Below are 12300 nucleotides of genomic sequence, written 5' to 3'. Positions count from 1 at the left end.
CATGAGTAGCCCACCAAGGTCTAACTATTTCAGTATCAATTGGTATCTCATTGTAGGTGGGAATAAAGTTCCTCGTCCTGATTCAGGCCATCCGGGAATTTGGTGCCTGCCAGGAGGATGAGACGTGATTCGAGTTTGCGTAAAGAGGCAATACGGTTCCCACCTCTAGCATTGGGTTTGACTGTATCCAATCCAAAAAATTTGGCTTTGGTCCAGTCCGCCCCATGTTCCTTCAAGAAATGTCTTGCCGTGCTGTAAGTTTGGTCGCAATTCGTGATTGCTCGCCAGTGTTCTAGGATACGTTTTTTAATCGGAAAGGTGGTTGATCCGATATACCATAGCTGGCAAGGACATACTATTGCATACACCACGAAGTCAGTGTTACATGTGATGAGTTTTGGTATTTTCCAGAGCGTTTTCGTTCTTTTGAGTGTGACTTCTGATACATTATTGCTGTTTCTACAAGCCTTACAATTCCCACATTTCCGGAAACCCTTCATTTGCTGAAGCCAGCTTGTTTCTTTTGTTTGTAAATGGCTATGTACCAGCATGTCTCTAAGAGATGGACTTCTCATGTATGTAATAGATGGGGTCTCCCCTATTTCATTTCTCAAAATTGGGTCCTGTCTAAGGATGTCCCATCTGTTTTTGAGGATACTCCGCATCTGATTGGATTGACTGCAATATTTCGTTATGAATCTTACTGTTTTTTTGGGAGTGTTCTGAGTAATAACAGTCTGCTTGGTTTTGTTGAGAATTTCGTCCCTTGATTGACTATCCACTCTTTTTTCGGCCTGCAGTATCGCTTTTCTGGGGTACCCTCTTTCCTTGAATCTCATTTTCATTTCCTGCTTCGTTTTTTCATACATTGGGTTGGTACTGCAATTACGCTTAGCTCTTAGAAATTCACTATAGGGGATTCCCCACCTGAAACTCGGTGGATGCGCACTGGCAGCATGCAGGATTGAATTTCCTGCTGTTTTCTTCCTAAAAAGATTAGTGCTGATTCTGCCATTGTCATTACTGAGTTTCAGATCGAGGAAATCGACACACTCTTGGCTGTAGTGTTTAGTAAATCTAAGATTGACATCGTTCTGGTTAAGACAATTGATAAACAAATTGAGTTCCGCCTCTGTTCCTTCCCACACAAAAAAGATGTCATCAATGTATCTGAGCCATTTTGATACACATAGAGTCCAATGTTCAGTTTGTTCGTTCCAGAGCACCTGCTTCTCCCACCAGCCGACCATCAGATTGGCATAGCTGGGAGCGAAGCAGGTGCCCATGGAAGTGCCTTGTAGTTGTTTGTAGAATTCCTTTTCAAACATGAAAACGTTCTCCTTTAGACAGATGTTAATCATGTCCAAAAGCATGAGTGTGTGTTCTAGCAGTTCTATTCTACGTTTTTTGAGAAAAAATTTACAGGCTTTCACACCATCATCATGTCTGATGCTGGTGTATAATGCCTCTACGTCCAGACAAACCATCCAATGATTTGTTCCTAGTTTGACATCCTTGATTTTGAGTAGAAAGTCTGTGGTATCTCTAAGATAGGATGAGAGATCTTTGACAAAGGGAAAAAGGAAGTGATCCACATACGTGCTAGTGTTTTCAAGCAGACTGTTTTTTGATGAGACGATAGGTCTCCCTGGAGGTTCGATCATGTCTTTATGTACCTTCGGAAGTAGGTAAAGTGTCGGGGTTGTGGGGGTATTGTTTGTGAGGAAATTTCTCTCGTCCCATGAAAGTAGGCCTTTATCATGCCAAGTTTGAAGTTTGTCATGATAAGTTCTTTTTAGGTCACTAGTATATTTCCTGTCTACTTTACAATAGCATGTAGGGTTATTTAACTGGCGCATTGCCTCTTTGGTATACATCGATCTTGTCATAATGACAACATTACCTCCCTTGTCGGAGGGTTTGATCACTATTTCCTGATCTTTTTGTAGAGTGTTGACCACCCCCCACTGGTTCTGAGTTAGATTGTTACTCTGTAGATTTCCCTTTTTGAGAAGATCAAGGAAATCTTGTGCCACTAGGTCACTAAAAACATCAATATTATCTTTGGCCAATGTTGGAATGTACTTGGATTTGGCTTTGAATGCTGTACTAGTGGTCTCCGTAGTGTCTAAGTCAAGGGTAGTAATAATCTGGGATATCTGCGAACATTCAAGGGGGTCAACAATCCTATCAATGCCCACCGAAAATTCTATTTCCCCCAGGGTGGTTATGGCATGTAATGTAGGTATATCACCAATCGATAAACCCTCATTGTCAGTAGTTGGTACTCTTAATGTTGTTTCGGTCTTTTTGTTAGCATGCATTTTACATAGTTTCAACTTCCTTTCAAATTTATATAAGTCAACACGTGCCTGTGCATAGTCAAAACGCATTTCTGGACAAAAGGATAAGCCTAATTCTAATACATTGATTTCATCTTTGTTAAGTACTTTTTTAGTTAAGTTAATTACCGTCATTTTTGATGTATTGTCCTCCATTATAGTGTTGGTGTCTTCTGGCCTCTTGTTCCCATTCCAGTTGTCCTTGAGTTTCCTGCGTCTGATGTTTCTCTTGTGGTTTTGTCTGCGTTTTCTTGCTTTTTTCTTCTCGGTCTCCCACGGTTTGATTGTTCCTTTGCTTTCTGGAGAAGCTGTAACTCCTTGGAAAAAACCTGTTGGTCGGTACTCATTGAGGCGATACTGTCCGAGGATTCAAGGTCTGAGCTGAGATCGGTCGTTGATCCTTCCCTGCTTGACTCGAGGAGACTCAGCGTTTGATCTTTTGCAAGGTTTGTTCTTATTTTATCAAATTTCTTCGCGAAAGTTAATATTCGTCCGGACGTATAGTCTCTTTCATCTCGTGTAAACTTTCGTTGTTTTCTTGCTATGACGTCTTTCTCGAAGTTTTTCATGCGCTCATCGACTGTTTTGATCATTTCGTCAACTTCCTTTTGATTACTTTCTTTTTTGAAATCCTCCATAAGATCCTGGATTTGTTTAAGTAAGTCTTTATGTTCATCCCAGGCATTCATGATCAGTATCTCTATCATTCTCTTTGAGCAGGCTGTTGTATTATCGACCCAGTCCTTTAATACCTGTGGTTTGGGTATTGACAGCGTGGGGGTGATAAAGATCCGCAGTCCCCGGGGAATACGATTAACATCCACATAATTCTGCAAGGCAGTTGCTTCCCACCATCTACTAATCTCTTTCCGTCTTAGACGCTCCAAGATATTAATTTTTTGTTTCAGGTTGGTTTGTATGGTGTCCGTTTTGGCATTAACTGTTTGTGCACTGGACTGAGTTTTGCTGAAGATTGCCTTGGCGGATTCCTCACGCCCCTTCATAAACTCGTCTGCCATGATTGTGATGAAAATAGAAGGAAAAGTGCCTTGTTTGCACTCTGCTATTAGTGATGATCGTACGTATTGAGCCCAATGGCTCACGTAAACTCTGGTCTGTGCAGGTTATGGCGTGATTTGTACTGGAGGCGGAGAACAGAAGGACGAACGCGCCTGTGCGCTCGTAATATTCTGTTCCCGGTTGCCAAGGGAACGAGGTACACGGAAGGGGGCCGCACACGGGAGCGCGCAGCGCCTTGCCTCCTCTCCCTGGTTGTAGCGACGGACAAGGCGGGTTTTCAGGAAGTGCTCGCACTGTTCACCACAGTGCGCCGCTGCCTTACTCAGGCTCCTTGGTTGTCGATCAGTTTCGTTTATCGTAGTTGATATTGTTTTTTCGCCATAAGAACCTGACAATCAACCGGCGGGTGCTCACATAAATCAGGAACCAATCGGAGGGTGAACGGAGAGAGAGCACCCTTCCTAGCGAGTCGGGGCTTCGCTGGCGGTCGCCGCCGCCTATTTATTTCGAAACAGTTGATTCCAAGCCAGAAAAGAATCCACACGAGCCCACTCGATCATCAAAAGCAGCTTTATTCTTCACAGGGCAGAAGAGGACGACGCGTTTCGACCACGTCCGTGGTCTTGGTCACATGACCATAGTCTCCATTTGCACCAGTTAAATAGGGTAAGTACACTTTTTTTAAAAGCATAGACATAAAAGAAATAAACAGCAAATTTGAATAATTGCAAATTTTGCGGAATTACAATTCCAGAGATATATATACTGGTTGTGTGAGTGCCTGTAGGAGTGAGTGGGTGTGCAAGAGGCTCTATGCATGAGGGAGTGGGTGAATGAGTATTTGTACTTGAGTGTTTGGGAATAGTTATGTGAGTGGGTATGTGGGTGTGCGAGTGGATGTATTAGATGTTGCATGCTTGTGTGAGTGGATGTGTGGATTTTGTCTTCAGTGATGTCATTTGAAATGTCATCGGTGTTGTCACTTACCATGTCATGAGTGATATGATATGTGAGGTAATAAGCAGTGCATTGAGGGGGTATTAGTTGTAGTTAGCTCAGCTAACTGTAACTGCTAAATTTCACTAGTTTTGTATGAGTGAAATTTGACCCTAAATATAACGCCTCTGTAACCTTTGTTTTTATCAGTGAATTTCTAAGGTTTTTTTGAAATTCTATTTACTAACTATAACGTCGCTGTAACCTTCGTTTTCTTCAGTGAATTTGTAGTTTTTTTTCCTTCTATTTCTGAACTATAACATCCCTTTAACCTTCGTTTTTTTCAGTGTATTTCTACCTTTTTTAAAGTTATTTCCTAACTGTAACCTGTAACCTTTAAGTGTGAGTGAGTGCATGTGTTTTTAGTGGGTGTGTGAGTGAGTGCCTCACTGGGTGTGTGAGTAGGTGCGTGAGTGTTTAAATTGTTCTGTGAGTGGGTGCATGAGCGCCTGAGCAGGTTCTGCTCATTTTCTGCCTTTTTTCTGCTCACTTGTGACCTTTTTTTGCCTCTTTCTGCTTGTTGCTGACCTTTATTTCTCTTCTTTCTGCTAGGCCTGGACGGAGCTCGTGGAGTTTCACTCCACGAAATTCTGTGTACTTACCGAAAAACTCCACCAAATTCCCTGGAGTTTTTTGAACAGGGGGAGTATTGCTCCGCAACCCCTAATTAATTTCCCCTTGGATGCTGAGAGTAGTTAGGGGCCAAGAATCCCTCCTGTTATCACCAGTAAGTCCCCCTACAGTGGGATTGCTAAGACCTCGTCAGAGGCCCCGCCCCCTTTCTCAACAGCTTTGCAAATGCACCTCCTGGCGCACTACTGGTTGGGAGATGAAGTCCCCTTGGCTGAAGAGGGTCGTTGGGGGGGTCTCTTTCTGCTCATTTCTGATCTCTATTTTCCCTCTTTCTGCTCATTTCTGGTCTGCATTTTGCCTCTTTCTGCTTGTTTCTGACTCTTATTTTTCCTCTTTCTGCTCTCTATTTTGCTCTTTCTGCTTGTTTCTGACCTTTATTTTGACTCCTGTTCGTTTCTGTACTTTATTTTGCCTCTTTCTGCTCGCTACTGATCTCTATTTTGTCTCTGCTGCTTATTTCTGTCCTTTATTTTGCCTCTTTCTCCTTGTTTCAGACCTTTATTTTGCCTCTTTCCTCTTGTTTCTGATCTCTATTTTGCTTTTTCTGCTAATTTCTGACCTTTATTTTGCCTCTTGCTGCTCGTTTCTGTACTTTATTTTGCCTTTCTGCTCGCTTCTGATCTCTATTTTGTCTCTTGCTGCTCGTTTCTGCCCTTTATTTTGCCTCTTTCTGTCATTTCTGACCTTTATTTTACCTAATTCTGCGCATTTCACACCTGAATTTTGCCTCTTCCTGCTTGTTTCTGACCTCTATTCTGCCTTTTCTGCTTGTTTCTCACCTTTATTTTGACTCTTTCTGCTCATTTCTGACCTCTATTATTTCTGCTTGTTTCAGACCTTTATTTTGCCTCTTTCTGCTCATTTCACACCTTTATTTTGCCTCTTTCTGCTCGTTGCTGACTTTATTCTGCCCCTTTCTGCTCGTTTCTCACCTTTATTTTGCCTCTTTCTACTCATTTCTCACTTTTATTTTGCCTTTTTCTGCTTGTTGCTAAACTTTATTCTGCCTCTTTCTGCTCGTGTATCACCTTTATTTTTCCTCTTTCTGCTCTTTGCTGACCTTCATTCTGCCTCTTTCTGCTTGTTTCTGACCTCTATTCTGCCTCTTTCTGCTCAGTCCATGCCTTTATTTTGCCTCTTGCTGCTGGCCTCTATTCTGCCTCTTTCTGTTCGTTTCTTACCTTTATTTTGCCTTTCTGCTCGTTTCTCACCTTTATTCTGCCTCTTTCCACTCGTTTCACACCTTTATTCTGCTTCATTCCGCTCATTTCACACCTTTATTCTGCCTCTTTCTGCTTATTTCTGACCTTCAGTCTGCCTCTCCCTGCTCATTTCTCACCTTTATTTTGCCTCTCTCTGCTCGTAGCTGACCTCTATTCTGCCTCTTTCCGCTCGTTTCTCACCTTTATTTTGCCTCTTTCTGCTTGGTTCTCACCTTTATTTTGCCTCTTTCTACTCATTGCTGAACTGTATTCTGTCTCTTCTTCTCATTTCTGACCTTTATTCTGCCTCTTCTTCTTAATTTCTCACCTTTATTTTACCCCTTTTTGCTCATTGCCAATCTTTATTCTGCCTCTTTCTGCTCGTGTCTCACCATTATTTTGCCTCTTTCTGCTCATTGCTGACTTTTATTTTGCCTCTTTCTGCTCATTGCTGATCTTTATTCTGCATCTTTCTGCTCGTGTCTCACCTTTATTTTTGCCTCTTTTTGCTAGTTTCTGAACTTTGTCTTGGCTCTTTCTGCTCATTGCTGACCTCTGTTCTGCCTCTCCCGGCTCATTTCTGACCTAAACTCTGCATCTTTCTAATCATTTCTCCTTGGGACCATGGGGGTATGGCCTCAAGGCCCCCGCGGTCCCAGCCGGTTCTCCTCCTTCTGCTGGATCCAACATCGCTCTTGCAGACAAAGATTTACTAAACATGCAGTTCTCTATATGTGAGGGCAATCCTTTCATCTGTTACCCTGCCCGCTTGACAGCGGGCAGGGAAACAGGCTAAAACTCCTCTCTCAGCACCTGGGGCAGTTCCACAGCTCTCGCTTGCTGAGAGCAGAGTTCGTGTTTGCTCTGACTTGGCGGCAGCTGTAAAAGCTGCCACCACGTCAGAGAAAAAACAGCCAGGTCCCATGGGTGGGCTCCCTGGGACATAGCAGAAACCAGCCCAGGGGGGTGGTGATCAGCAGGGCCATTAATGGCTCCAGAAGGGGGGGCTATGTGCCCCCCCCTTTGATCTGCATGGGCTGGGCCCAAGGTAGGTGGTGGTGCCCGGGGCCGAAAACGGACTGGGATAGGGGCACCGTGACCCCCCTCATACTTTTGAAAAAAGAAAGCCCCAGGGAGGTGGTAGTCCCCGGGGCTCCTGGAGGGGGTCCGCAAGACCCCCCCCAAGCATTTAATTTGAAGCACCAGGGCGTGGTGGTCCCCAGTGCATATTTTAGCCCTGGGGGGGGGCTCCGTGCACCCCCTCCATTTTTTTAATGAATCTCCACATGCACCTGGGACCTGGCCCACCCAGGACCTACAATTAAAACAATTATTTTTTTGTTTGCCGCGGATTTCACAAATTTACTGCAATTTAAAAAAAATAAAAATGTATGCATTTATGCAAGACCAAGGCTTGGGGGGGTCAGGGATTCCGACCCTGCACCCTTTTCTTTTTTTGCCATTTGTTTTGGGACTCAGCTGAAGCCGAGTCCCAAGATGGCTGCCAACGCTTCCTGGTTGAAGTGTTGGCAGCCAATCAGAGCACTGTATTTCCATGCACGAGATCGTTATTATCCGCTAAGTTGTCGCAGCCACAGATATCCTTATTTTTTCCCTTAAATTTCTTAACAACTACTGGACAGACTTAAACTGGATAGCTTGAAAGTGTGATATCCATAACCAAATCTACCTTTCTGCCACATTTGGTGTTATTCCGTCCAGTGGTTCGGGCTGTAGTTGTGTTCAAAGCGATTGTATAACGGTATCAGGCATGCGTTTAGCAAGCATGTCTTTTTACCGCTGCAGTAGAATGAACGCATCGTTACAACGCATTCCTTTTGCACGCAAGTCGTTACAATGACTTGCCTTAGAGGGGCGCTGGACTTTGGATTAGTATCATTTACTGTTCAAACTCCAGTCTGTGCAACAGTAGGGAAGGCGCTGGACTTTAAATCCAACACCACTCCACCAATGCGCCTCCTAAAGCAAGCCGATGTTCAGACTTGTGTGCTAATGAAATGTGTGCTAATAACGCGTTCGTTTTATTGCTGGCGCTGTAAAGGCACAGTGTGATTTCTGCATCATGCTACAGGATATTTCCTGTTCAAAGCTCCTTCGGGAATTAACATTGGAAACTCACTTTTTTTGACCCTCAGCCCCTTTTTCTCTGCCCTTGCTTGAGGGATCATTCTGAAACTTTCCATGCGCAACAACAATCGGGCACTTTTTTGGGGAAAAGTTAATGAAGATTTGTCAAACGGCGCCAAAGATATAGGCAAGTCAAGTAAGTGTGTATGTGCGCCAGTGTGTCTGTGTGCAGGGCTGGACTGGGAAACAAAACTGGCCCTGGCAAAGAGCTCTGCCGGCCCCCCTGGGAGCGGCCGAGCTGTTTGCCAGGGCCGGTTTCGGCCGATTTTGTTACAGGGGCCGATTTTGCAGCTATGCTGCAAAAACAGCCCTGTAACAAAAGACGGCCCCCAGGGGCCCAAATTCGTCCCCCACCCTAGCGGACCACCTGGTAAATGCCCGGTGCCCACTACGGCCAGTCCAGCCCTTTCTGTGTGTTTAGAAAGCAATAACATGCAAGGTCTCAGAACACATTATGGAATAAAACACACATCCTCCAGGGCTAAACTGCAAAACGGCTTTTAAGAAGCATGCTCTGCAATTGTTAATGTGACGTGCAGCAAACCCTAGGTCTCTGGGAGAGAATGAGGACTCTCCCCTCTGCTCATTTCTCCCAGCCCCTCCTCCCTGTCTGCCCTGGGGAGATCTAACCAATGACTGTGCCAGAGGGCTGCATAGAAAGATGCAATATGAACTTCAATCTCCCTCGTGGCGATAATTTGACAGAACCGAGTGGCTGCAATTTTTTTTTGAAAAATGCTCTTAATTTCAAATGTTAAATATAGTTTGATTTGAAGGGAGCGGGTTTTGAAACGCACGCCTTTTTCATAGAGTCAGTCTTTCAATAATATGCAGATTTTTTTCTGAGGTAACGCGCGCGCGAGGCATGTCCCTGTCCCCGATGTGCACAGTTTAAGGGGCTTCTGTGAAGTGATATTTCCGAGCTGTCATCTCGGCTGAGGCGAGCTCCCCGCGTCCCTGCTCTGGATGCACCTGACAGCATGTTTTTATTTTCTGCTTGCAGGATTAAAGGCCTCTCTCCAGAGACTGCAGCTCGAGTATGTGGATGTTGTCTTCGCAAATCGACCCGACAACAATACTCCCATGGAAGGTTGGTGAGAGCCTTTACGAAACCATTTAACTGGGCCTGGAGCGACACATGGGTTCATTTTACACGCTGTGAAACGAGAACGTATTTATTCTGGATTCAGTGTGATCAGATTGTGGTTAAGGTGACAAGATCCACTTCCTCCCCTTTTTTGGAGAGCCCAGTATTTTCATTTAAAATTGTTTTACCCCCTATCCCTCCTAACAGAAACACATTTTCAGCGGAAACCAGATAATTTATTTTGATCTACTATGTAAACTGTAGTGATTTTGCAAGTTGGGAACAATGCATTCTCTTCTCATTCCAGGTTTTTTTCTTTCCACAAACTGAGCTCTAACCCTACTTGTTTTTGTAACATTTATATTTATTTAGTTTATTTGAATGTTCAGCTTAGTGCGGCGCGAGGCCTCTCGCTTGCGCGAGCAGGCTTCTGCATCAGTCCTCAATGGTGCATATTCATATATGGTGTGTCCTACACATTCTAAGGTATGTGAAACATGTGCCATAGATCTCTCTAGGTGTGATCATCAGGTAGGTGAAGGTTGATGATAGACCTTTTTGGCAATGTAGCCTATCCCCGTCTTAAGAAAAGTGTAGATTTTGCGTCACTGGACTAGCGACCAATGGAGTCAGGCCTTTCCCGAACTCCTCATGTGTTGGTTGATACCTTAATAACCAGCTCAAGGTTTTTAATGATTTCTTTTTTTATAATCTCTTAAGGACAGTTGAAATTGGAATAGCCTGAGCACAGGTTCTTGGTAGGAATGTATTCAGGTGACAGTTTTTTCAGGTATTGTGAGCTTCCATAAACCGTTTTGAATTTAATTATTTACTCTTCCGGAAGCTACTTGAGTGTTTTCACTGTAGAGGATATGTTTTGTGTTTTTGTCAGACTTGGGTACATTCTCTCCACGATGTTTTACAAATCGCCCAGCTCCTGGACTTTAACTTTGTGAAGGCCTGTCTCTAGAACTTCTGTGATCTATAATATGTGGTGGAAATTCAGGAGCACTATGACTTTTTTTGGAATGTTCAACTATCTCATGAGCCTCATTTATGGGATTTTGGTGTAGGGCAGCTCAGCAAGGCACCTTCCCGCACTGCCCTAAGCCAAAGTGAAAGAGCAGGAATGCAATGTATGTATACAATACAGTGCATTCCTGTTCTTTCTGTCTCCCCAGGCGCCGTTTTGGCAGCCTACCGTCAATGTGCGCACCCTTGTACCATGGTGCAAGGGTGCCTCCGTTGCATGGAGAACTGTTTTTGTCAAGAAGGGGCACCTTCCAGCACAAAAACAATCGTAAAAGGCGTTTTCCTCTTTCTATGTGTCCAGCCGAATGCAGCACACATAGAAAGAGGAAATAATTAGGAGAAATAAACATTTTTCTCCTCGTTACGCTCACTATGGAAGGCCAACGGATTTGACACGTTCCCAGGTTTACATCATTTGGTAAATCTGGGAGAGCGTCAAATCCCATGGGTGCTGCATGGGAAAGCCCACCGCAACGCCCATGGAACGCCTCCCGAGCGAAGAGTAAGATGAGGCATCGATATTCACTGCGTCGTCTTACTCATGATTTATGAGGCCATGCAGGGTGGGTTTGCTTGGATTCATAAATTATTATGAGAGCCCTGTGTCATGCATGTACCATGTATGTGGTGCGAAAGTGATGCAGGGCTCTCATAAATGAGACCCTCAGTTTAGAAGTCCTTCACTAGATATTGAATTACGAAGTAAATGTGGTGGCTCAATCCCCTGAACAAGGGTCATAACTAGGATATTGAGGAGGAGTTGGAGAACAAAAACTAAGGGAGAAGGAAGTTTTGGGGTCTAGAAGTTGGGAACTGCACAACTTTGGTTTTAAGGAGTGAAGAGATGCACGTCTAGAAAAGCAGTTGAATAATTACATGTTTTGTAAGTTATTGCAACAGTATTCAAATTCTGTTTAGCAAATGTGCCAATAATATTGGGAAGTACAATTTGAAAAGCAATTGAATAACTTCATGCTTTGTAAATTATGGCAGCAGTATTCCACTTCTATCAGCAAATGTGTCAATAATGTTAAGAATCACTTCTTGAAAATCGGTTGAATACATTGATGTTTTGTGGGTTATTGCAACAGTATTTCAATTCAATTAGTAAATTCATTAGTAATACTTGGAACATAACACAATGGCAAACCAATGTTTAGCTTCTTATATTTATGATCCTACAATCAATTGAGATGGGTTTGTGGCGGACTCATAAATCCACATAATGAATTGTGACTAGTGAAAATTTGAAACAAAAGATGTGGATGGAAGATGAGCGTAACAAGTTTAGAACCTACACAGCGTATTGTGGCTGTGACAATTTTAATATAAAATAGTTTGCATAGAAATTTTGTTGTGGCAAGTATGAGTTCTTGGCTGCCAGTACATTCATTGCATATGGAGAGAAAAACATGTGTTTGCATTTGTACAATAAATAATGTGTGTGTGTGCGTGCGCATGTGTGTGGGTGTATGTATGTGTGTATAAAAATACACCACAGCCCATAATCCATTTGTAAAAGTGTGTCTCTAATGTCCTTATAATAGCTGGGTTTTGACGTCTCTAGTCGTCAGTAATAAATAAATTACGTTGCTTCTCAAATTTAATAAGTTATTACAGTTGAGTTGTAACATTATATGCATCCTACCCGCGCCAGCAGCCCAGTTGAAATGGAGGTCAGAGAGCATCAATGTAACTGCAGTTTGTACAACGAAAAGGAGAACTGGCTTTTTGTTCCCCTTCTCTGTTTTTCTTATTATTTTTTTCAATCCATAGGTCTTTAAAGGAAAGATAGAATCTCTGGGTGCTTCTACACATTCTGAGATACAGCATTTTCAAT

General features: G+C 43.3%; 1 protein-coding gene across 1 annotated transcript in view; it reads left to right on the top strand.

Moving 5' to 3' along the window:
- Nucleotides 1-12300, top strand: part of KCNAB1 (potassium voltage-gated channel subfamily A regulatory beta subunit 1) — an 822927-nt gene that overhangs the window by 625042 nt on the left and 185585 nt on the right. Inside the window, exon 8 of the mRNA XM_085634769.1 lies at nucleotides 9345-9431. Within this exon, the coding sequence (XP_085490895.1) occupies nucleotides 9345-9431 (87 nt within the window). The remainder of the gene's footprint in view (nucleotides 1-9344; nucleotides 9432-12300) is intronic.

Source organism: Triturus cristatus, chromosome 11 (genome assembly GCF_964204655.1).
Source record: "Triturus cristatus chromosome 11, aTriCri1.1, whole genome shotgun sequence".
Classification (NCBI taxonomy): Eukaryota; Metazoa; Chordata; class Amphibia; order Caudata; family Salamandridae; genus Triturus; species Triturus cristatus.
Note: the sequence above shows the minus strand (reverse complement) of the source record. Positions and strands in the feature narration are given on the sequence as shown.